Source organism: Anneissia japonica, unplaced genomic scaffold, assembly GCF_011630105.1.
Source record: "Anneissia japonica isolate Jap-2015-1 unplaced genomic scaffold, ASM1163010v1 scaffold1302_len1884557_cov193, whole genome shotgun sequence".
NCBI classification, from domain to species: domain Eukaryota; kingdom Metazoa; phylum Echinodermata; class Crinoidea; order Comatulida; family Comatulidae; genus Anneissia; species Anneissia japonica.
In genome coordinates, this window is record NW_022736804.1 from 1799490 (window position 1) to 1826922 (window position 27433).

At 32.7% G+C, this 27433-nt stretch overlaps 1 protein-coding gene across 5 annotated transcripts in view; it reads left to right on the top strand.

The window, feature by feature from the left end:
- The window catches only part of LOC117116878, a 35760-nt gene extending 10084 nt beyond the window's left edge, over positions 1-25676 (top strand). Inside the window, exons 14-29 of one of the 5 annotated variants that reach the window (XM_033260989.1) lie at positions 325-778; positions 910-1128; positions 2084-2327; positions 3224-3271; positions 5980-6078; positions 6657-6704; positions 8534-8636; positions 9020-9190; positions 9888-10011; positions 11250-11403; positions 16021-16082; positions 16741-16841; positions 22344-22391; positions 22735-22839; positions 23344-23560; positions 23805-25676. In XM_033260989.1, the coding sequence (XP_033116880.1) occupies positions 325-778; positions 910-1128; positions 2084-2327; positions 3224-3271; positions 5980-6078; positions 6657-6704; positions 8534-8636; positions 9020-9190; positions 9888-10011; positions 11250-11403; positions 16021-16082; positions 16741-16841; positions 22344-22391; positions 22735-22839; positions 23344-23560; positions 23805-24035 (2428 nt within the window). In that variant the 3' untranslated portion in view covers positions 24036-25676. Of the gene's footprint in view, positions 1-324; positions 779-909; positions 1129-2083; positions 2328-3223; positions 3272-5979; positions 6079-6656; positions 6705-8533; positions 8637-9019; positions 9191-9887; positions 10012-11249; positions 11404-16020; positions 16083-16740; positions 16842-18710; positions 18812-22343; positions 22392-22734; positions 22840-23343; positions 23561-23804 lie in introns of all 5 variants that reach the window. The other 4 variants (XM_033260988.1, XM_033260990.1, XM_033260991.1 and 1 more) reach the window with 4 other exon arrangements.
- Positions 25677-27433: the final 1757 nt, after the last annotated feature.

Consider the following 27433-nt stretch of genomic DNA (forward strand, 5'->3'; position numbering starts at 1 on the left):
TGTGAAAATGTGCCTAGCCCAAGCTGTATAACCAGCAAGTAACTAAATTTATCTACACACTTAAATATCTTCACTTCTTCTATTAACACCATTACCATAGCTCAAATAATACGCAATCCTCTTTTAAAACTACTGGCTGATAATTGTAATTTTAACTTCAAGAATTCTTATGATTACAATAAAGCACCTATGTTGCGGAAATCTATAAAGGAAACAGACTTTTTTTATGTCAGTAACAGGTATTCCAGTAAATATGTCTTCAAATTTCCGTGGTTCAAGCCTTTCATTTGAAGACAATTTTCTCAAGGTTGTTTCTCTTTACAGAGCATGCTGTGGTGATGGCTTCAGCGTATTCGCCAGTGACAATGGTATTGTGATGACATGTGGAGATGGCAGCAAAGGATGCCTAGGTCACGGCGACTGGAGCAATGCATCCCGCCCCCGCCTCATTGAAACCCTCCTAAGCGTTGATGTAACATCCATAGACTGTGGACCTCATCACGTTGTGGCTGTGGGTGCTGATGGGGAAGTATTCTCTTGGGGTGTTGGGAAGGATGGTAGGCTAGGCCTTGGAGATGAAGAGAACCACTGTGAACCGCAAGCAGTTGACCTATCTGCAGAGTCTGTGTACATTCGGATGGTTAAATGCGGTAGAGATGGTACCATGTTCTTGTCTGACATGGGGTCACTGTTGGCTTGTGGTAATAATGAGTTTAATAAGCTGGGACTAAACAACAGACAGGGCTTCCTTATGGCTATGAAGAACATTTTTACTAAGGTAACCACAGCTTTATATAAAATGTAGAAATATTTGGTGTCAACAAGTTTTTTTATTTGTCATGTACACACATACAAAACAATTACATTTTCTAAAGTTCATAATCCAGATTATTTTTGTCTCATGTTCAGACTGAAGTTGATTGTCGTAAGGTGCCGACAGTCATCAAGCCGTTGTCCACTTTCCGTGTATTGGACATGATGCTAGGTCAGCACCACAGTGCTGTCATTATCGATTCTGGCATTGTGTACACCTTCGGGAAAAACAGTGATGGTCAACTTGGCACTGGAGATGTGAAATCACGAACAGCTCCAGCGCAGGTTCGACAAATGGCGGACAAATCTGTAAAGGTGAGATTTTGCAAGTACCGTGAATTGTTCGCCTAAGGGCCCCACCCCCCACTCCTTGATAATATCAATATATGTTGTTCTGGCATCTGTTTAAATTCTAAAAATCTGTTAATGAAAAATATGCACCCAACAGCAAGCGCAGAACTCGCCAATTATAAGATGGAACTATTATTTATAAACTAAGTCCTATGTTGAAGATTAGGGTAGAAAAGTTTTAGAAATTTACTCTTGTGTTCCAGGATTTGAACCCAGTTCCCTCAGATATTGGAAGGCAAGCATACTATCCAATAAACTAACACCTCTAAATTTTTCAATTCGATGTAAACAATTTAAATTGAATTGAATTGAATTTATTCGATGCTCATATATAAAATATAAAATATAGAAATACAATATGGGAATTTTACAATCATCAAAACACAACGAGCATCTGGAACATTCATTAGGCCAGGAATCCAGCCCATTTTCAATGGGATCCAAATTGCAAAATTAAAAATCATGAAAGTTACAAAATACATATTAAAAAGGAAAAGAAAAAAAGCAGCATTTATTGTATTGTTTAACGTACAGGTGTGCAAACTGCAGCCTGAGGGAGATTTTGTTGCGGCCCACAAAAAATAAATTAAAACCTTATGTGTGCGTCGCACCAGCCATCTTAGGCTAGAAACCACCTTGGTTTTTGTGTCCCAACACCGACCATCTGTAAAAAGTATTATTACAACTGAGCATAAAGTGGTATAAAAGCAGTCCATGAAGGTTTTTTGGAAGGACATTGGAAACAAGTTTGGGTGCAGTCCTCAGTGTTCAATCAAAATTTAATTTGGCCCTTTAACCCATTTTGTGCCCACCTCTGGTTTAACCTCCTCATATGTATTACGGTATATATTTAATAGACTTTATAGGCCCTACACTTTTATAATTAGATCTTGATTGTATTTAAACATTTTTTTCTCAGATGATAACTTGTAGTGAGCATTTTACCGTGGCAGGCACGGATGACAATCACCTTTACATGTGGGGAAGAGGGTTCAAGATCTCACCCCCTCCGAGTGATGAGGGTACAAAGAGCAGCAACGATATCTCGATGGTTACCCCTATAGGGGAGAAGCCCCCAGTGCGGAGTCCTAGTGTCGAGTCGCTGACTTCCATGTGCAGTAACCTTGAAAAGAAAGATGATCATTCTTACTCAGAAAGCAAAGGTCAGTCTTTATTAACATCCAGATTGGGGAAATTATGATTCATTACATTTTATTATTATTATAATTATTATTATTATACATATTATATGCCATTATGTCATTATTTATATATCTTCATTATTTATTATGATTATTTCAAATTCAAGACAGTCGGACGTATTGCCATTCTATTCTCTTTGATCATACCTTAAGATCGCAACATCTTGACACACATTTCATTGAAACTTCCCCCTTTTAAAGATATATTGTCTCTATTCAGCCCATAAAAAATACAATGACCATAAGAAATGGTAAGACCAGTCATGGAAAAAAATAAATCAAAATTGAGTTTTTGGTATTTTTTTTATTCTGCATGACCACTTCTTTCTTTAAAATAGTGTTTATTTGATGGAAGTTGGTTGAGTATTAGCAAAGTTATAAATATTTAATTCATTGGATATCAGCCATTTTGAGAAAGCAGCTTCCAAATATTCCAAAATTAATTGATTATTAAGATTTATTTTAAGATAATTTTAATGTACTTTTCAGGTTAGATTTAGTAAAAAATTCAAAAACCTGAAAATGCTCAAAATTCTGATTCTCGAATGTTTTGGGTGCTTATGGGAAATTAGAAATTACAACAAATGTCGTTTTTTGCCACCAGAGCCAGACACATGCCATTTGGATTTCTTTTATGTGTACTTTTATTGCCCGGCATTCGACCTTAAGGATTTAAAAAGCTATACATTGAATTCTTTAAAATTGTATTGAGAGCAACTTTATGTGAACATTTCTGTTCTAATCAAATGTTTTAGGGTTTAGGTTTTACAAGATTTTATTTAAGACTTGACAGTATATCTTTAAGATGTTTTTTAATCCCCCACTTTATTGTGATGATACTTTCCTTTGTAACATAGATTCTGGCAATTTTAGTGCACCTGATTGTATATCCTCACAAAGACAAGGTAAGTATGCATACCAAATACACAAGCTCTCGTAATCTCGAAAGCGAGGGCAGTATAGTAAAGGTAGTAAAGCTAAAAAAGTTTTATTAATCAAAACTATTAGTCAATCAGCTGAGTGTTTCTAAAGCTCTTCATGAGGGCAGTATAATGAAGGCAGTAGAGCTAAAAAAGATCTATTAATCAACTATTAATCAATCAGCCTCATGAGGGCAGTATAATAGAGGCAGTAGAGCTAAAATAGATCTATTAATCAATCAACTATTAATCAATCAGCCTCATGAGGGCAGTATAATAGAGGCAGTAGAGATAAAATAGATCTATTAATCAATCAACTATTAATCAATCAGCCTCATGAGGGCAGTATAATAGAGGTAGTAGAGCTAAAAAAGATCTATTAGTCTATCAGCCGAGTGTTTCAAGAGCTCCTCACCAGAGCTAACAATATTAAATCCAGTATTATGCTGCTCTGAATACTCTCTAAATACTCTTCAATTAAAATTTTAAAGTTTTTTTGTTTATTAATTTTTATTATTTTAATTACTAATAATTCAGTTCAGTAATTATTCCTAATTTGTATTAATGATTATTAGTTGATATTAATTAGTTAGTAAAAATTGTTTTCAATTATTATTGCTTATTATTATTTTTGTATTTAGATATTACTAAAATTTTTATTTAATTCATTTAAATAGTAATATTAAAATGAATTATAGAATTATATATTAATGAATTACATTCAATAATAAGTGCATTCTCTTAAATATACTTGGAGGTGAAAACTCGTTACTTGAATCAGTGGCACATCCAGGGGCAGGGGAAAGGAAAAAGTCCAAATGTTTTGCCTAACAGAATTGAAAATATGTTTCAGTAAAATATTTTATGTGGTTCTTACCTCATGTATTCATCTTGTATCCTTTGTTTTAAAATCCTAAAATTTATTCATTCATTCATTCATTTATCCTTATCATTTTCATTCATAAATTTTATTTTCTTTTGTTTTTTATTTTCCTCCCACTATCTTTATCACATTCCTTTCATTCACCTGTCATTATAGACAAAATAGACATGATGGCATATTATATATGGAATGGTATGTTACAGCTTGAGAATAGGTGTTTTTTTTATTTTAAACATCCTTCTCATATAGTTGTTTAGTTGTGTGTGTGATAAGCTAAGGTGATGCTTGTATTGAATATGTATGCATACCTAAGAAGGTAGTTGAGTAGTGAATTGTTTATGACACTGTATTTTACGTTCTTTTGTAATCACTTTTCGCTATTTAAAATAGCAAAAATCTCTGGGGACAATTTTGGTGCTATAAATTTTGAATATTGTTGTAGTAAAGCTTGAATATTTACACAAGCAAATTATCAAAGAGTAAAATAGTCCCAAGATTCTTTCAGATTTTTATAGTTGTAAAAATACTTACTACCCTAATGTGGCAAAGAATGAATTTCCATACATCTTGGAATAATAATGGGAGAGGGGAGGTGGAGGGACCCTTAAGAAAGAGGAGTTTTCAGTTAAAAATGTTCAAGCCTGCAAATGGTCTTAACTTGGTACCTCTGGTATTAATTAAACTAAAATTTCTTGTGCGAGTTGTGTCCACACTGTGATAAACAGGGCAATTAGCTCCATCAGCATTCTCTCCTAGGTCAGTTAACTTATATGACTTTGCAAGCAAAAGTACTAGTTCTTATTATAAACATTTTTTTAGCATTAAATTTAGTATTTTTTTGTCTTCTAATTCTTTAATCCTACTCCTTTATATTCTAATACTTGTTGTATTTAGTTTATTAGTTACAATTAACAGTGCTTTTATATTTAATTTTTTGTCTAAATTTTGTACGTTTTTGTAGTTAGTGTTATTGTTACATGCGTTAAAGGAAAGATACAAGTAAAGTTGACGGACCTTGAGATTAATGATCTGAACAGCAATTGTTTTGCGAATAATATGTCAAGATGATTTGTATTTAAATATACTTGCTTTTGTAAAGTTTTAAAGCTAGTATTACCATTCTACTACAAACTACAACATGATGGCCTATTGCTATATTATTTTAAATCTATGTTGCTTATCTTTGTTTAATTCTTTCTTTACAGCCCATGATTCCTTTTGTTTTTTTCTTAACACTAACCCATTTCTAACATTTCTAGATTACTAGATTTGATACTCAATAGGAAAACTGACCCTCTCAATAACATTTCCTATTTTCTCTAATTTCTGTTATCTAAAACATACAGCCATCAAGTTACTTTATTTCTGAACATCAACCTAAATACACAGACATTTGCCAATTCAGAAAAAGAATGTCTAAAAGCATACATATATTTTCAAAACATGAATTCTGAAGAGAATAATGGAAAGACTAAGTACCTCTCAGAGCAGGACCATAATCATTATACTGATTTTTTTTTCATTCTGTAGCAATGATGGTTGTTATTACTATATATCTTTTTTTTTTAAAATTAATTCATAGATTAGAACCTCTGTATTCCTACCATTTTATTACCTTACTCTGACGTTATGAGGTATAAGTGTTTTGCTAATACAGGTCTGTCTAAAGATCATCAATTAAAGACCAATGTAGTCCCATATTAACAATATGTCTTTTATCTTTATTATTTTAATTGGAGGTACAGTATACCAGTATCTCTTCCCTCCATTTGCTTGGTGCGTATATTGACCAATATGCATTATTTTATAGGTGCAAAAAGCGCCCCTGTAAATCGCCAAAGGCTTTTGAGTGGAGATAATATATTTGTTGACAAAGATCAGCTTCCAGCTACAGAGCAGAGACCACCAGGTATGTTGGTTCTTATGTTTACCTGTTTTTCTTTCTTTAACATTATGTTCTTAAGAATTACCAAATGATCTACTGTAGTACTAAGCACATTCATATATTAAATTTTAAATTATTAGGTGTTGAAAAGAGATTTTAAATTGATTTTATCAGGGGTTTATCCCTGTTTAAGCCGTTTGTGTGGTGTGGTGTGCATTATGGCCCAGTACACATTTTGGAAAAGAGTAGGGGATTGTCTCCGGTTGTACAGCCCAAACACCGCCAGAAGAACCCTACTGAAAATATGTATTCCTCAGAGTTTCGTGGGTTATCCTTGGTATTTACACTGAATAAATTCTTCCATCCATCATATACCCAAAACCTTTAAAGTTCATTAAATTTACAAAGTAAACAATATAATCGTGTAGTATAGAATAAGGCATTTAGCAAAACACAGGCTGTTCACTGTTGTATCTACCCCTACCTCGTTTATGAGATTTATGGTGGTTCCATTCATATACAAACACAGCTCACAATAGCTAATTATGTAAAATGATTTGAAATAATTACAACTTATGATTTAATTTCTGCTGCAATGCAAGCTCCTGTCGTATGGCCAATGGATTCTCCACGAGATAGGTTACGAAAGGGTAAGAATTTGATCACTACTCTCAGTGTGTGTTTGATGGCCACTGTATGATTAATCACAGTGTTTCATTTAAGGGGTATATAGTATAATATGCTGGTGCTTTTGGGTACGGTAAATTCTGTCTCTTGTTATTGTCTTTGCACTCTATAAATGAAAAAAAAAAAGGTTTTGTTGCACAGCTGCTTAAAGCTTATCAGTTATTAGTAAATTTTTTTACTAATAAAAATATCACATGTCACATTCCAAAGTAGATTGGATCATTTTGTAATTACCTTTTTTACACTGCCAGCACTACTTACAGTATACGCCATGGGTATTTTTCACAACTGTACTATTAAAAATAAATAAATAAATAAACAAAGAAGGGAAGAGAGATCTTCCAATAACAAATATCTGCCCGACTGTAAAGCTAATACATGCTGTGATACATATGTATACAAGGTAAGTTACATTTCATGTGCTATAGTGTGTGTGTGTTTTAACCATAAATTATAAATGATAACTGGGCTTTGATTTAGCTATAGGTAGCTTTTTTACTTGCATATTAGTTATTGATTTTATAAGGTACATATGTTTGATTATCTGTCTATTGATTATATGTATTTATTAGTATATGTTTAGTTACATGCACTTCCACGCAAAAAAAATCTTGTTCCCCACTTTTAAAAATGTGCTAAACAAAAAAGTCATGGTCAATTAGTTAAAAATCACCTCATATCGCCTTGATTTGTGACCTAGCACCCCCTTAAGGTAGATTTACACCGAATCTGAATTCGGTTCGTAGAACGTTTTCGATGCGCATCTTAGTACGTGCCTCTATTCTTTACCGCTGATTCAATATTCTTTTTTCGTTTTGTTAGCCATACCAACCGAATTCGGCTTCGGTGTGATTGCAGCTTAAATCAATGAGCCTTACACTTTAGCTTCCCCCATTACCGTGGCCCCCCCCCCCCCCCCATTCGAGACTAGATATACCACTGCCAACTAAGTTTGTTTACTGAATCAGGGAGTGGAATTATTAGAAAACTCTTAAGTCCTAAGAAACCACTTTTAGAAGATCTGGTTAGTTAAATGAGCTTTCTTAACACTACTTTCTTATTGTATCTTGCTGTGCATAGTGGTACCGTTGACTAGGTAGACAATAATACAATACAGTAGAACCCCTATTAAAATGTCCCCTTAATAGTGGTGTCACCTGTTCAGGGGACACTAAACAAATACATGAAATTGTCCTCTTAATAGGGGTTTTGGCATGTTTTTGTATAATGATGACATAGCTTCTTTATAATTTTATTTTATTGACCTGTAAGAATGACATACTGTACAGTTTTATTGTAATAATTTATAACAATAATTTGCAATGCAAAAAATAATTCATTTAAGATATGAAATTAACAGATATGTAAGTAAAATTTTGAGCTTTTTATTGGGTTCACAAGAATGCTATTAATAGATTTTAGCAACTACAGATCAGGGTGCAGGCTGTCCAGATAGATTAGAATCATATATAAAAATACATAAAACAAGAACTCTCCATGGTTAATGGTCAAAATTGACATGTTTTTATTTATACGAAGTAACACATACACTAGGCATGCAATTGCCATTATAAGGATGGAAAAATTCTGGTTTGGAGCCTGCATTTGCACAAGATGGGTTAGTTTCTTGGAAGTTTTTGCTTGCTTGCGGTAAGGCAGGAAACTATACTTGCTTTCAGAAAATTATCCATGACTTGCAGGAGACTTAAAAGGCTTGTGACTTTTTGTATATCGATTACTAACAAGTGATTCGTTTTAATATCATTGCTAAATAAGTAAATTTTATCTCCAGGGAGCTCTGTGAGCAGGAAAACGGTAACCAGCGTTGGTAGTAGCACAAGCGACGATAAACAAAGCGATTCTAAAGTGATCTTGCAGCCAACGCCAATTCTAATGTAAGCTCCACTTAGTCTTAACTTTTCTTTGTTGTACACATTTTTGTGTGTGTAAAGTAATTTTTTTTAAACCAACAACAGACTATAAGGAATTTTCTGTATAATAATATATATTATATGTTTAGTCTGGTTTCCATTAAAGCACTACACTGTCGCTACATCGTGTTCACTGCAATCACTGCTCTGCGTGGAAGACACCATGATTCGACTGACCAATCAGTATTAATACATTTTTGTATTTTTTCATTTCAATGATATTTTCCCAGTTTTTTTTTTTTCTATTTTGGGGTTTTTTTTAATGTTTTTAATTATTTGAAACTTTAAGTTATATGAAATAATATAATATAGTTGGTGTAATTTTTCATGTGTTGTCATTTCTACAGGTTTGATTCTACTGGTTCCCAAAGTGCTGAGACTGGCGAGTGTTTTCAAGTGGTTCTCAACAACGTGTTGGGTCATGGTGACTGTTTACTACTCCAAGTAGAAACAACTGCTCCACCTCCGCCGCCACGAAGACGTTCTCGAAAGAAGAAAAAGAGCATGACACGCCGTTCGTAAGTCTACTTATCGGAGATAATACTAATAATAAATGTGTTAACCAATTTCCATACTGAGATATTTAGCAAAAAACCATAAGTTGTTATTTTAAATGTGAAGGTAGGAGTGGTAAAGGTAGGAGAATAACAAATAACTCGTAGTGTCATTGTGCTGAATTGCTTTGTTTGTGACCACTGAGTTGCCGTAAAGAGGCGTTTATAGTAGCTTTACGTCAACATCATATCACGACACGGGCTGAAATGAACCATAGCATTAGGGTTACTCCCTACTCTTCCGAAAGATGCAACGGGTTCTTTAAAGAGAACACGAGCCAGATATGTACACTGGACCACTATTTTAAGTCTTTATCTGAAAAGACTTAATTCTACCAACTGAACCCCGAGTGAGGAGCAGCTTGAACCAGCTCCCTTCTTAAGGCAGTAGTTAGTGACGCCCCTGCCTTACTGCTCAGCCACTTGGCTTGTCAATTAAATGACTGATAGATAATTAAAACCGCTGAGAATCTGATATGCTATGTCACTATTGATGTTTCTTTCTCCAGAATGTGTCACTTAACTATTAATTCTCTGTAAGAATCTATTTCATTATAATTATTTTTATTATCTTCTTCCTTAACAATATTGTTGCTTTATTATTATTTTTATTATTATCTTCCTCAACAATATCTGTATTCATATGTGTGTATTGGAACAGGAGTGGACAAAATCTTTTGGAACCAGGTAAAGACAGTACTCAGTCAGAGGGTGGAAGTAAGTCTTTTACAACGGCTGACGATTACACTAGCTCTGAAACATCAGAAGCAGACACATTAGGAACGGTTAGTCAACTTTGCGTCATTTTTATTTTTTTAAAATTATTATTTATTTTATTTTTCTATATAAATCTTGGGACATTTAACATAAATATATGAAATTATTATGGGCTGTTGAGGATAGGCTAAAGTATAAAATTCTAATCCAAATAAAAATAGCCCCCACAAACTTTTAAAATAGATACAATTACAATACAACAACATTTACAATATAGCCTATAAACAGACAAAAGATTTATTGCATAGCTATGTAATGAAATAATGGGTAATTAGTTTGTCGATAACGAAGTTGATAACAAATTGTTAAAAGTATTTGAGATGTTTAACACTCTGACTGCCAGGGGTTTGAAAAAATAGTATCAGCCACCACCAGACATTTTAGCGAATTTTAACACTTTTCCGAAGCTCGTATAGAGTGTGTATGTGATCAGATTGACATGTAGTGAATACTACAAGAACTACAAACATTTTAGCTTTACAGTGGTACCAAGCACTTTATTCTAATCACAATCTGTGACCCGTAACAGTAAAATGGAAATGACTCACTTTTGGAGATTTACGCGATGCTGAGATAATCGGGATTTGTGAAAGTGCATCAATACCACTACGCTCAATGTAAACAAACAAATGGTGAAATACTTACGGTCCAGACTGAATATAGTGTTCAAATAAAAAAAAAATGTTGGTAATTACCCAATCTATCGGATTCCATAAAAAAACCTGAAACATGGAGATCTCTGTGTTTGGTGGTCAAGGGTTGCGTTACCAAACACGGAGATCTCAGTATTTGGCGGGCAGAGTGTTAAAAGTATTGTTTTAGGCCATTAACAAATAACAAACATGGCCTTTATTCAAGTGAATTAAAAATTGCAGGTTATTTTTACACCTACTTTTAATTGGTCTGTTACATCTTTAAAATGCCTTATTGCCCAATGACTAAATAGTGTGAGATATTTACCTTTGACCTCAAGCTTGAGAACACAAAACATAACCACTAAGCAGTTGCCTAATATAAGTGGTGGCTAATTTGTTGTAGGAAAACAACAAAGCCTTGTCCAGCATATCAAAGTTTATTTGACAAAAACATGTGACTTGCCTAAATATGGCCATGATGACATCACATCATGACCATATATAGGCGCATCATGACTATATATGGGCATACAACAGTTTTTCTGTCAAAGAAAATTCGACAGACCTTAGCAGTGGACAGACCTTAACAGTGCTCGACTTTAATAATTTAGATTCCAACATGGTTGAAGAAAGAAATGAGAGACTCATTACCGATCACTGACGATAATGATGCGGATGATAGTGATGATGAGACTGGAACCAACAACTTGCCTGATGCCAGTATGGCAAACATAAAGATCAATAAAGACATAGCAGCACTCAAAGGTTTGTAAAAATTGCTGTCTATTTTGTGTCCTGGATAAACTGACTAATGCCATTTGCCACTTTGAATAAACTTCCCCACAAAGAAAGTGTCCATTACGGGACACCCCCCCCCTACCCCTTTTTTTGAGTGCTAAGTACACGTTGACCATCCTTTTTATTAATTGTCGACAGCCTACTTTTTTCCACCCAACAAACTATGTTTTTCATATTGTATACTAACAATTTTTGTTGTACCATCTTTAAGTAGCACAATATATCCATTATTTTTTAATTATTCGAAAACTTTAAGTTACATTTCTGAAATGCTGATGTACTTTCCAGATTAATTCTCATAAAAGTGATATTTTACCCTACATTGCCAAATACTTGTGAAAAAGATCTTGCAAGTGATTTGGATTTGAATCAAACCCACAAACTCCAGTTAGCAACTGGTAGTGCAATGCTATTTCGATGTTGTTTTTGGCGTCATTTATTAGGAATGATTTTTTGCCCTACCTGACGTGTTATCGTACCGAATACTCAACACACTTCCAATACTCGCAGTTAGAAACATATTCAGTACAATAAGACGTAAGGTAGGAAAAATATCTCTCTTATTAAATTTCCTGATGCAAAAAACAACATAAATTCATTCTTGCAATTGTTATTTGATTAGGCCAAAAAAAAAAAAAAAAAAAAATTGTTTGCCCTCCTTCACCCGCCCCTCACTCACTGAAAAAAATAGTGGTGGAAAAACGAAAAAAATAAAAAAAAGGGTTTTTTTTAGCTTTTTTCTTTACAAATTATGTTATGGTAACTTTGCTCCACTTTCTGCTCAATACATACCAGCTTGTAGCCTAATTACTTGTGGTTTTCTGTTTAACAATATTAATCCTTCTGTTTCTTTTTAAAGCAAATTCATTATTGTAGTACACGTAATATGTTTTCATAATTTTGACTTAACAGTTCTATAACTTTATTTATTTACCTTGCAAAATATAAATGATTTTTCTTTTTAATATTATATTTTATAATCTTTATTATATATATTATTAATCACTTTCGCAATCCATCATTTTTATTATCAATTTATTATTTGTTTACTGTAATAATATAGGCCTACCTGTAATATTGTTTGATCATTTTAAAATCTATCCATAATCATATAATCTAATGTTATACATACAATTATGCTTTATAATCCATATTAATCTGTTATTGATTTCTTTTTCTGTTTGATGTTCTATTTATTGTGCATGCAGACCTTCGTGAATCACCCGACTCCAACCATCTTGATTCTAGTAATGGTAAAGCCCCATTGTGTATACTGCATGTTGCTTCATTTACATGCTAATTAGCATAAAGGTTTGCAAGCCTTGGCCTGAAATTCATAAATTTATTGTCAGATCTACATCAAAAATATGCTTCTCCTAAATAGCTCAATTTCCTAGAATTCTTTACTGAATTTGATGAAATTGAGTTATTTTGACATTACATGATAAAAACTAATAACTATTTTGTACAAGATGCTTCTTAATATAATTGCACTTTTGGTTAAATATGCCCATTTTCACCACACTTATTACAAAAAAAATAATAATATTGCTCACACAGAAATTCATTTTCAGGCCTCTTGGAAATGAATTTACAGTTGGAAATAATTTTCGCTATGGGCAAATGAATATTATATGTTCTTTACACATAGTGTAATAGGTTTAACTGTTTGTTTTTATTAGTCTTGACCTTTGACATACACATGCAAAAGCGACACTATAGGATGGGGTTAACATTTTCAATAGCGATGAGATGCCAAATTATTATAATTGATTGATAATTTTCTAATGTAATAATGTGTCATATAAAAAGGTTAATCATTCCACCACACCTTTTACATGGCACCTGCAGTACTCAAACACTCATTGTAGATGCGTAGAATACTAGCACAAGAAAGGGCGAGTGGGAATGATACACATGTTGGGGACTAATGTCTGTGGGGGATGGTTTGCGAGGGGTCTACAATTCCTTAAGTTGGAGGTCAGGGAGCTATGCCAAAAGAAAGCCTGGAAATTTTATTGATTTTAGTTTCTTATTATTAAGGCAACAAAAATGCTGATAAACTCTAAAAAAAAGGAAAACAGCAAAAGTGATACATAATGCAAGACTTTTTTGTACTTTGTTTAGCAAACCCGCCGCCCACGAGTAATGGTTATTTCAAATAAAAATAACATTTTATGCTTTTCTAATTTTAGGAAAAAAATACAAGTTTTTTTTATTTTTTATTTACACCTGCCATTGCATTGAAATCTCCAAAAATAAGATATTTATATGTGGCAAAGACAAGCCAAACTAGTCACGAGTTGCAAAAATTGATTTTCAGTTATTAATACAGGGTTAAATAGTATAATGAAAGCTAAGTGGCCAAAGAATCATTTAAATCAGACATTTCGTTAAAAAGTTACATAAGTTTGAACATACAGCTGTTTAAAGAACAATATTTAAGAAATCAGCCTTCAAAGTGTATGATTTCAGGCTTTCCTCAGGCAGAAACCATCACCAAATCTTTAAAAATTGTTTTAACATTGAAAATAGGGAAAATAACTGCATTGAATGATATATAGAAAGGTTAGTGTTGTGCAATAAAATAGATTTAAAAAATGTTGACATTCCAGCATGTTTTGGTCATTATCTTTGAAACATGATTCGCAACGAGAGGCTGGTTTGGCTTGTCTGTGCCACATTTTTCTTTCTAATTATATAATTTAATGCATTTAACCATCCCAATACTACACTGTGTACATTCACCAATAGAATTAAATTTTTATTTTATGCTCTGTCTGGATGTTTTTGGCAAAACCATTTACTAAATAAGAAAACAAAATTTTTTCTTTATTTTTTTCCACCCTCCTTTGACAATCTTTAAAAAATAAAGTTCGCTAAACAAGGTATAAGAAGTCTTGTATAAACAAGCCTATAAATGTATCGTCTGACAGCTATAATACCGGTATTCAGTCAAAGCAGTTTTTGGCTTCGGAAAAGCCAGCCTGAATTTATTTCCATTCAGTGTTTGTGTTACACAACAGGCATTGCAAGCACTTCACAAGATAAGACATTCACACATTCACGGCAGGATAGATGACAGCCAGAGCATGGGCTAAAGTAAGAGGTGGGTTGGGGTGGGGTGGAAGGGGCAGGGTTAATATTTTTTTAGTCGAACCATGTCTCTAAAATATTATAACTGCAATATGATTAATCTGATGATGACATATAATAATTTATTTAATAATATATTAATTTATATTTTGCAAATTCCATTAAAAATATGTTAAATGCGCATTACAATAAAACAGACAAGAATACAAATTTACAATATAAAAGAGATAGTTAAAATTATTGGAAGCTAAAATTCTAACTGCATATTGAGAGTCAATCGTATTGCATCACAATAAAAGTTAAACAATAAAATTCAAATTGTAGTTTATTTAAATTTTTGCTATTGTTACCCAGAGATACAGAAGAGCAACATTTTTTTAGAATATTTTTGTCAAAAATATTTATGAAAAATTATAGAAAAATACAATAATTAATTGTTTTCTATATTTTGGTAAGTTGAACAAAGTAAAAGATGCTAATGCTGTTGCTATAATCGTCGCATAAACATAGAATTAAAAAATTAACATCACATAGGCTACCTGAAGGGCTTGCACTTCGTAAAGACACCCACCACGTAAATTTAAACTCCACACCAAATCCGGTGATGATAGTTTTTGTACCGCTTTTGTCACTCCTCAGCCCCTCCCCCCTCTTTCTTTGTTGCTTTTTGTTCTGTTTGTTGTACTTTTGCTATTTGCGCTGAAAGGAATAAAATAAAAAATAAAATAGGTTAAGTACCTGATGTTCAGCACATAGTATTTCATTTCAATTCCTGTATTAAAGGAAATCATGATGAAACCAGGATGTTTCTAGTTTTAATACTAACAAAAACTCCAAGCCCTGTCCACACTATGACATTTTATTTGACAAAAACATGTGACATGCCTAAATATGGTCATGATGACATCACATCATGACCATATATAGACACATCATGTCTATATATGGGCATACAACAGTTTTTTGTCAAAGAAAATTTAATAATCCAGACAGAGCTTAAGCCTCTACTGACATTGATATTAAATATAGAACATATGATCAGTCACTCCTGACAGTGATGTAAATTTACAAAAAATATGTAATAAGGCCATGTAAACAAAAAATGTTGTTGATCGTCCTTTTCTTTTTAAAAAAAGTCGGTAACCAAAAAAGGGGGTTTTTTGGGGTTTTTTTTTATACATGCCAAGTCCTTTTGTAAATGGTGGCTGACTTTGTCGGATCTTCCATTGTAGCATTTCATCAGATGGAATTTATACGAACAAACGATTGAAAGACAAAATAATTAAAAACATAAAGCATAGGCCTGGCCAAAGTTGAATTATGGGCAGAAAGACAACATTTTCGTGAGTTTTGGTGAAAATAATTAAAAAAAAAAAAAAATGGTGTTTTTTTGTAAATAGGGAGGGGACTATCAAAAACATTTTTTTTACATGGCCTAATCATAGTTTCTAGTTTTTTTAATGTATCATGTTTATGTTTATAACTTAGGTGTGAAAAACTCTAGAGATTTGAAAGCAGTTGAAGAAGGGCGTGATGTTGATACTGAAGAGGTGAGACAATTTATTCTCATACAACTAAAAATTTGAGAGAGCACCTTAGCTCAGACAACTAAACTGGTGGTAGCCACTGCGTGTGCGCTGAACCGTGGAGATCTCTTTGTCCCCGGTTTAATTCCTATCGTTGCTCGCCTTGTATTTCTTCTGGAGGGCTGAAATGCAAGTTACGATAGCGAACTGTCTTTCGAATAAGATGTTTGGTCCTGTGTGCATTACGGCCCATGTGCATGTTAAATTCCGCAGTAGACTCTCTGGAAAAGAATAGGGGATTGTCTCCTGGTGTGCCAACCGCCACCAAAAAAAAAAATGAGTGGGGAAGGAAAGTAAATTCCCATTTAGGTCTTAGAGTGCCATTTTTGTCCCATAGTCTTCAACTTTTTACTGTTATTATTATTATTATTATTATTATTATTATTATTATTATTATTATTATAAAACCTGCCTTAAAGGGAAATTAGACAATTGAAAAAACGACATTAAGGGGAAAATAACACAAAAGATATTCCCCTTAAGTCCGATTAGTGAAATTATTATTATTATTATATTTTTTATTATATTTATTATTATATTTATTATTATTGTTCTCACTTTATAATTTTAAGTTTTTAATCATTATTTATTACAATTCATAAAACCACTTCTACTCCGTTAGAAAGCTGAATGCTTGGACAACACAACCAAAAAAGGTAGTCAAGAATTACGCTCTAGCGATTCCAGCTCCAGCGATGTCCGCCAGCCAGCTGTCAATCATAGGTACAGTATGTCAGTCATCCTGGTTTTCTTGCTTATGCCACCTCATTTCATTATAAAATAAATAAAATAGTATTTAAAATTATATACATATGTATATATATATGATATTGATGTCCTTATTAAACACTGCATATGTACCTTTGATGATATATATATATACCTTTATTCGGCTCTTAGGGGGAAACTCTTTTGTCTATTATTTCGCCTTAACGTCGCTTTAGTTTCCCCTTAGCGACACTACTTTCGCCTTAAGGCACTGTTTTTAACCCACTTGATTGTTTTAGTTTCCCCCTATGGATACTTCTAAGCTCCTATGTGCTTTCCAGAAAATTAGAGAAAAATGAAAAGGAGTGCAATTAAAAGGAAATTAAAAAATAAAAGAAAAAGATGGAAAAAGGAGAAAACTAATAAAAATTATTGTAAAAAATCATATTATGGATCAACTAAGAACAGATCAAAAAATATTTTTTTTTTTGCTGATTTACATGTAGTTACTTGACAAATCCTTCAATTGATTACCAATAAAAGTACATAAAGGTCTATTGTAAAGGAATACAAGAAAGGTATTATTAACATGCCTATTTATTGAAGAGGTAATTTTTTCTATATATTTTTATTGTAAGTTAATAATTTACTTCAATGGAATTGCATTTTTCAATTTTTTTAGTACATGACAAATAGTATATTTTTAAATAAAACCAAGATTAAAAAAAATTTTGTGTTTTACTTGACAAATCCTTCAATTGATTACCAATAAAAGTACATAAAGGTCTATTGTAAAGGAATACAAGAAAGGTATTATTAACATGCCTATTTATTGATGAGGTAATTTTTTCTCATATTTTTATTGTAAGTTAATAACTTACTTCAATGGAATTGCATTTTTCAATTTTTTTAGTACATGACAAACAGTATATTGTTAAATAACAAACAGTATATTGTTAAATAAAACCAAGATTAAGTTTGTTTGCACTTATAGGAGTAAAGCTGTTAAATAGAGTTTGTGTGTATTGTTTGTACCTCCCGCCTGAACCACTCTGCCCATTCACGATTTTTTTGCACATTGTCAACTTTTAAAATGTTAAAGAATTTGCTGTATATTTACAGTGCCCAATGATGCCTATTCTAATGCCCTTCTATTGAATGAGTCAATTTTATGATAATACATTTCTGTTTAATCGAGATATCTTGACCTGAGCATAATAGAATTTTGTAGTACTGTACAAACTCCTTTTTTTTGGGTGGCAAGTTCAAAACGGATGGCCATAAATCAAATAAGATAATCAAGGATTTGTATCAGCCAACTACTTGCACAATATATCAGGCAGCCTTATTCTATCAAGTACAATTGTAATAGGTTGAGAAACCCATTCATTATCAATTCAATGTAACAAAGCATTCAAGAGATAATTTAATACCTATTTTTACAAATGTACTATTGCCATACCTTGCTCAAACTCCTATTTATTAACAAATGTTATCTGCTTTATTATTCTTAATTGTAGGTAACCTGTACTACCTCTGTCTCTTATACACATCTAGATGTGTATAAGAGACAGGTCTTAGAGTGCCATTTTTGTCCCATAGTCTTCAACTTTTTACTGTTATTATTATTATTATTATTATTATTATTATTATTATTATAAAACCTGCCTTAAAGGGAAATTAAACAATTGAAAAAACAACATTAAGGGGAAAATAACACAAAGATATTCCCCTTAAGTCTGATTAGTGAAATTATTATTATTATTATATTTTTTATTATATTTATTATTATATTTATTATTATTGTTCTCACTTTATAATTTGCAGTTTTTAATCATTATTTATTACAATTTTGTTCATAAAACCACTTCTCTACTCCGTTAGAAAGCTGAATGCTTGGACAATACAACCAAAAAAGGTAGTCAAGAATTACGCTCTAGCGATTCCAGCTCCAACGATGTCCGCCAGCCAGCTGTCAATCATAGGTAACCCCCCCCCCACCCATCCCAACAGTATTAAAATCTACTCCGTAGCGTCCATGCAGCATGAGAACACCACAAATCCGGGTCCTCGAGCTGTCTTTGATTGCCACCCACACCATCCCTTGTATCTTGTCCGAACACAAACTCTGATTGAAATTATGAGCTACAGTAGGATAGGGTTAAACGCGACAATCACAACAAACCCTTTCACACTTTTTATTCTTTTATCAAAATTTTGTTTTATTATTCAATGGCCGTATTCGACTGGTCGTTCTTCGTTAAACTATGCCCACCTGCACAGTGGTAAAATCCTACTTAACGAAGACGACCAGTCGAATAGAAAACTGGTAAATACTCGACAAAGTATTGAGTATTGAGCATCCAGGAGGCATTGAACATGGTGATGATGACAATAATAATAGTAAATTTCCAACTTTTATATTTCTGCCATCGTTGCTTAATGTTGATTGATTAATTGCTATTATTTGATGTTAAACTTAAAAAATAATGTTAATCCAATAGCCTACCGTTAGCAATTGTTTAACTATGATGCTGTATATTGGATGGTTCTTAGGCGATACTGCCCCATAGGCAATTGCTATTATATGAAAATAAAGGTTTTTGAATACGATTTGGTGAATTTATTATTATTTATTTTATTTCCATCATATTTAATAAGGTTGACCCTTCCAGATCAAAGGCAAGCCAGTGAGTTGATCAAAAGAAGTCATTGATGTCAATAAAATTCATTGTCATTAAAACATGTGTTTTTTGATAAATTTGATAAATATGTACAAATATTATGTAATATAATAAAACATTTTTATTGTCGCATAGATATAAAATTTTCCACACAAAGCTTAGTTAATAGTGCAACTACAGAGACCAGCACAATCTTAAGGCAATTGTTAACACTTTTCAATATTAATGAAAATCTTTAAAAAAAGATAATTTGCTAATTTTGTAAATGATAATGTCAACAGAAAAATAGGCCTTGTACTTATGAACTGATAACACACCCCTGGTAATTTTTTAGTGTATGGAATCAATATTGATGAATTCAACACAAAATTTGCCAATTTAAGTTGGGACAACTGTTTCGTTGACACTGATATCAACTGCTCATGGCTACTTTTTTAACAGAATTTTATGAATTAATAGCCAGACGCCTTTGGGGGACTTCAGTTATTTTGGAGTTGTTGTCTAGAGAAAATAAAACATCTTAAAAAAGAAAAGAAAAGCTAAAATGGTTTTGTGTGACAAAAGAGAATTCAATTGCAACATCCTCCTTTCATATAAGACAAATGTTGAATTATGAAACTTGATAGGAAAAACAGGTTAATCAAAACAAGATTAGATGGAATTAATAAATGTTTTCATAATTTGTAGTAATTTAAAAAGTCCCATATGTTACATATTAAGAAGATACAAATAGTTGTTTTTATTGACAAACTTGGGATAACAGCCATCCAACTTAGCAATACAATACATATCAAGCATGGTAAGATTTAAACAATACACCGTTCTCCTAATAACATACGGTAATAAACATTTACTAATTTTCACTGGTTTTTAAGATTTCATTTAGATAATAATTTATACCCATGTTCTGGCGTATGTGGGCGGTCAAGGCGTGTTCACATAAAACATGCAGTTCCGTTTGTACTTTTCCACACCCACATAACCGCTCTTCCGATGGGGTGCGGGACCACCGACCTGTTTCAAATTTTTGTACATCAAATTTTATATATTATTGTGTTATATTGTGGTTGGGAGAACCAATTAGAAAGCAATACTTTTTGCTATTCGCAATTCTGTCATCTGAGCAAATAATAATATTTGCGGATTTATGTTTCTTTAGAATTTCATACAGTGCCATAATCATAAATGTGAGGTCTCACCACGAAATGAGATGCATCGTTGGTGAAATCGTATTGAGATATTAACCTAAATAGGTCAAATGCAACATTTATACAAAATTTTGATTTTAATGTTATGGAATAACTTGATACTTAAAATTTTATGATTGTGTACTTTTTAAGTGAATTTACTTACTCTAAAAACAGTGTTCTCTTCGCATATTCTGTAATTCTAGTCCTATTATTTGTACAGGTTAGTTTATCTTTGAGGCCAATTTTCTCAAAATGTCATTCTTATACACCTAAACTTTAAAAAGGCTCACATCTCCGGATTTACTTATAGTAGGAAGTCATTCATAGACCAAATGAAATCTTATAATGTGATCTACCCAACTATAACATAAACTCAATTTTTGAATTTCTAACCATGAGACTCATTTTGTGGACATACCTCACATATTTTATACAGTGCTATAATCAAAAATTGTCTTACCTCTCCCTTAAACATGGTGGGGTGAGGTGGTCTAGACTCCCTGTATGTGAAAATCCCTCCCTGGTCCCTCCTCTATTTTGAATTCCTGGATCTCCACTATACTGTATTGTATGATGTATAATGAAAGGTTACAGTCATTGCCAGTGAGTTAAATGTCACTTCAAGAAATATAATCTAGTCCAGGACACATTTATATACATAGGTCATTAGAAGTGTAACATTGATATTTCCCTAGAACTGCTATTTGCAGCAATTTTTCTTCCTGATTTGACAGCTTCTTACTGCTCAGATATATCTTATTGCTTCCTGTGTTTTTGAAATAGAACTGATACAAAAGTTTTTATATTTAGCATGAAAAATTGTCTACAGTTTTCTGAAATGGCAGATGTTGCAAAGGTTGTTAATTGCCAAAGGCATTTTTAGCTTAAAACAAATACAACTGATGTCCTCTACTCATTGCTGTGTTATGTAAATTGATTGTATGATTATCTTTATATTATATTACAGTACAGAAGTTATATAATAATTTTATATGACTTATGATACTATGTATAATAGTATATATATATATATATATATATATATATATATACCAAATTCTAGTGCAATTTACAACCATTATGAAGTTTATCATTCATTGTCATTTAATCCTTTGTTCATTACTTAATGATCATAGTGTACCACCTTTCAACTACCGAATTTACTCTGCACATGCTCAGTCTTACAATTAATCAATCTGTGATAATCTTAGTCATTAGACGATAGAGATAAACTCTAAATCTTCTTGCAGTGATGCTGTAAGTGCATATACATTAATTTTTAAACGTTATAAAGAAGAGGAATTTGCGAGTGTGAAAAAAGCAGGTGCCCTTATTTATATAAGTTTCAAAATTATTGCTAATTATTTATAAAAATTATTCCTAATTTATTTATAAAATAAAAAACAGACTAATCAAAAGTAATTATTTATTTTAATTATTGTTTGGTAAAGATTATGTAATTTCAAGAATGAATGGATTCTAGGAGGGAATTTCATTGTTCGTGTTATGTCATTTTTATAGCTTAGGGCCCTATGGTCGTATGTGTGTGTGTGTGTGTGTGTATAGGCCAAATGCATCCCTGTTTTTGAACGCTTCTGAATCCACCTCTGTCTCAAACTATCATATTATCTTTTATCTTTCAGTCGTATACATGGCCCCAGTCGGTTAACGTTTGGTCCCCAGCCGCCTATGTGAGTTTTACGTTCACCATTATTCATCAGAAGTCTATTCAGCTAAGCTATTTGCCTCACACAGTTGTCTCAGAATTTAATATAAAACAAATGTAATAATTTAATAATCATTAATATTATTCTTACATTGTACAGAAAAGGTGAGATAAGTGCCATTAATGATATAAACAGACTTCTCATAAATGCATTTTGGGCCTCTAGGAAACAACCACATTCCCCCACCCAACCACTAATCTAAACAGCCTGTTTAGACTGCCTAGCCAGATCCACCACTGCAGTGATCCCTTATTAAAGTTTCACCTGTAGAATTATCTATAATATTAATTTTTTTTCCCGTTTATAGACACGCACCTAACCGGGGAACTCCATACAAGCAGCAGAAAGTACCAGTTCCTGGAGCCCATCGACCAATGAGAATGAGGGCTGGTAGAGGACGAGGACGAACAAGGTAAGACACCCTAATTGATATTGCTATAAATAAAAAAAAACCAAAAAACAGCTAATTTAAACTCAACTAAATGCAATTGACCAACCAATAGTTGCAGTTAAAAACCAGAGTCACTTAAACTTGGTTGATGCAAAATAAAGCTCACGTGCGCGATTGATTTCTTTTCTTCTTTTTTTTTTCAATTTTTTCGAAATACTAAGCTATATTCAGTCTTTTCACACAAAGCTAACCCCTGTAATCCTGAGACCACCCCAAATTGCCAGGTCATAAAGGTGGTCTGGAATTGTAAGACAAACTATATACTGTTATTACTTTTTTTTTTTTTTTTAATTTTAGTTTCAGACCATGGGATTTCCAATGTTTCCATGATCTTTAGCAGATTTGGTCTCTAATTAGAATATAGAAGATAAAATGCATGCAAAATATGTGTGTGTTTTATTCATGTTTACAATGAAAAACAATTATTTCATTTATTATTTACATCTCTCTTTTGTTGTAATGTAGTTCATGGACTATTGATGGTAAAATCCAAACAAAAAAAGAAAAAGAATCAAAATTAATTGAGACAAGAAAAAACGAGGAGGAAGAGGAGAAACTCAGACTCGAAGTTCAAAGGTTGCAGGAAGAGAAATTGAATGCCGAAGCAAGACTGCAGGCAATTGAAAAAGAGTACGAGGCCCAACGGAAGACATTATTAGAGGGCGCTACTAATGCTGCTACGGTTAGCTTCATATATATTTAATTTTATTTTTTTCAATTGTATTATTTTTTAAAAACAATTAAAGGGTGACTCTTCCAGCTAATCCAAGAATGTGAGCTAATGTTCAGAGGCCGTCTTATTCTTTTTTTTATCATTAATTTAGTATTGAACAATAAACAATGGGGGTTTTAAATTATCATCAATTTCTGGATGGTTCACTATCACTAAATATTATTACTAATTTTTTTTTGTTCATTTCAAATAGAATCGAGAAAACGCACTGAAAACTGAAATTGAGGAGTTGAGAGAAGAACTGAAGAATCAGGTTAAGCAAATGAAAGACAACAATGCCATGGTTGTACACCTTCAACAGGAACTCATCAAAATGCAGTCTGAACAGATACGCACGAACGCACGTGATAAGCGTGCTGAAAGTACCATGAACATGCGCAAAAAATCCACCTCAAACCAAAGCAAAGTGTGTGTTCTTAGTTAGCGTAAAATGCATTTTTCGGAGATTAGCGGGAAAATTCTGTGTTTCAATGGGCGTACAGTAGGTACACCCAAATGGGTGCTGCGCAGTTCCGAGTAGTAATTACAATCTCTTGTATCTCTTTGTATGGATATACAACCAGCCCCATTTTCTCGTTGCAGATTGAAATTACCTGGCTCCGTGCACTGATAACTCCGGGAAATTCGTTTTTTCAACGTGTTTTAACCTTCAAATATATACTTAATATTAAGTAATACTTAGAGAACCCATTAGGTTACTAGGTGTGCTCATGAGATGCCTAAAGTTATTGCCTTTGGAAAACAAATACATTTCAGGCAACATGCTCATTTTAACTCTGTGCTACTGCATACCCTTCTGTCATAGTGAAACAATTTTCCTACTGGTGTATATATCAGGGATATTATGGGTATCAGCAATTAATAGTAGCCATACTCAGGACATAAGAAGAAATGTAAAAATGTACAAAATACAATTGAAAAAATACGAATTGAAATTTGTGAAGTCTGGGATAGGCTTAAAGCTACATTCACATCAAGCCCCGATCTGGTCGGGAGCCCGAACAAAAAATCTTAAGTTGCTACGTTTTTTAAACGCATTCATATATGTATGTGTTCAATTGGTTCGAACCAACCAAGCTTGTTGCTGATTGGTCCAAGTGGAAAAAACGTACGATTTCGCGATCCAAATGGCTCTCAGATCTATCAGTCCGGATTTGAAATCGTACGAATTTGATATGAACGGTCCTATTCTTTACCACTGAACCCATTTTCCATGATTTTTTGCTTGGCCACCGGACCAGATTCGGGCTTTGATGTGAACATAGCTTTAGGCGTATCAATATGGCACTATTTAGTTTACAGAGTTCTGCTACATTCCAATGCACCTGTGATCGTAGCAAATGCAGCCTGTGAACAACCGCAATCACGGTATGAAATGCGTATAGTATTTGAAAATATACATTGGTGAATACTCTTACTACGCAACCCACTCGTTATCAATTTTAGATTCGCAATGAATTCATAATGCCCAGCCTATTAAGCTTCACTCCTGCTAGCGTTAATGATTATATTTGATAATATGTAATCAATCTATTAAGTGGTGGATTCAAGGGGGTCCACTGCCCCCTGAGCTTGTCAAAATTATGTTTAAAATGTAGAAAAGTGTGAGTGCCATTTCCGGCCATCTAGAGGTGCCATAATCCTAAATTACCTCAGCCCCGACTAAGGTGTTCTATTTGAGGAAGTCCCCCTACTGGGGCCCCTTCTATTTTAAATTCCTTGTTCCGCCACTTGCTAGTTATCGGTTTAATGATTTGAAGTGCCGCCATATTTGTATTCACGACTTCATCTTAGCTACATCCTTCAAATCTTGACTTGTCAAATCGTGATCACCGGTTGACTAAGTATTGGAACGCTTTTCACGACTTTTGAAGGTGTGATCAAAGGTACTTGGAACATGGCTTATTTATAGTATCTTGAAATGGCATAGCACAGTTAGTATTTTATTCAATATCTAGCAGTATAAAACATTAACTAGAAACAATGAAAGATCATCATTTTATATAAATTTATAAGAAGTAATGAGATAGAGATAAAATTTATCAATAATATATAATGTAGTAAATGAGTACACATCCGTCTTGTCCTCAAGACTTCATCAGCGTAACCCAATTTTCTGTCTTATTTCTGTTTTATTATTTGAACACACGTTGACTAATATGACTATATATATATATATGTATGTGTGTATATATGTATGTATATATATATATATATGTATATATATATATAATGAGATTAAAACAAATGTAGATTCCTACGTAACTCCATTTATTTAATTGAATTTTCATACTTTGTACATGAAAATTATTGTTTCATCCGCATTCCTGTGCTGTAATTAGATATACACGAATCATTAAAATTAAGTTTTACAGATTTTTAAACAAATTTATGTGAATCAATTGTATAGAAATAAATCGTTGAAGCAAGTATTAAATTCCGTCCATATTGACAACATTCCGTATGTTTCTTATATCCTGCAGCTGTAAATATTCATTAATTTTTTTTTAAATCATTATTTTGAAAAGTTAATAGTGAGTTTTCGCACGCTTAATTACGAAAACGATAACGAATACGGTTACATCATCAAATTTTTAGACAACCATTCCCCTACAGTAGCATGTCTGTAACAACGTAGGCAATTCATGCCTTTTGCATGAATCAGGATCATATTCAGCTCATACAGCATATGAGGCATGTTGTGGCAAAATGGCTAAGTTGTAGCAAAATTTGAAATTCAAGTTATTGGTATTTTCATATACCTGAGTATGTTATCTTTAAAATGAGGGGTCATTCATTGAAATTGGACTTTTCAAGCCTAAGTTATTGAAAAGTAAAAATAATACGGCACTCTTACAGTCAAGATAAACATGTTTTTGAGTAATTGCCTTCCAAAGTTATTTGTTCATACATTGTTTAATAGAATTAACTATCTAAATAACATTAAATAAACATTTTGTTGACCACTTCCAGAACTAAAACACTAATGACGATAATGATAATGACGTATTTGTATTCTTTATCGTTTTCATAAGGTTGCAAAATCTCGGTATTTTCAATAATTACAATAAAATGTTTTTATGACGAATGTATAGTGTAGTTATATGCAAAATAGTATATTTTCCACTCTGGTTCTTAATGCAATCAATGTAATTGCTTAAATTGTTGGTTGTTTTTTTTTTAAATCAATAAACCTATGCTAAAGTCCAGATATATATATTATGTACAAACATTTTAAAAATGTGTGAATTTGTACTGCATGATATACTTTTACAATGTAACTACTATATTCTTTATTCATATTTTAATGCCAAGCAGTGGTAACGCCTGGATTTTTTCTGCCAGTAATCATATTTCTAAGACTTGCATTGATACGTTCCGTCCATTGTCACCAAGTGATCTTAAACGTATATACAAAAAAATAAAGATTATAATAATAATGATTCCATTGTTGTTTGGGATTATTATTAGCGTCTTCGGTGAATGAAGCCCTGGGGGCGCCAATGTTTCTACTTATTATTTTTTAGACTATTATTCCCCATTGTTTTGTTTCCTTGTTTTCAAAAGTTTGGCTAGTCTGATTGGTTTTAACAATGAATGCAATGCAAGATGCCTATTATTTTTTGTACCTCGAACCCCGAAATAGTAACCCATAATCTAATAGTAACCCACCCTAAAAAACAAAGAATAGTAAACTAGTGTATATATACAACTTGATCGATTAGCAGTGGTTCCCAACTTTTTTCGTTCGCGGACCCATCTGGGCATGTAAAAAGTCTTCGCGGACCCCATGTCTATATTCATTGTCCATATCCCAACAAA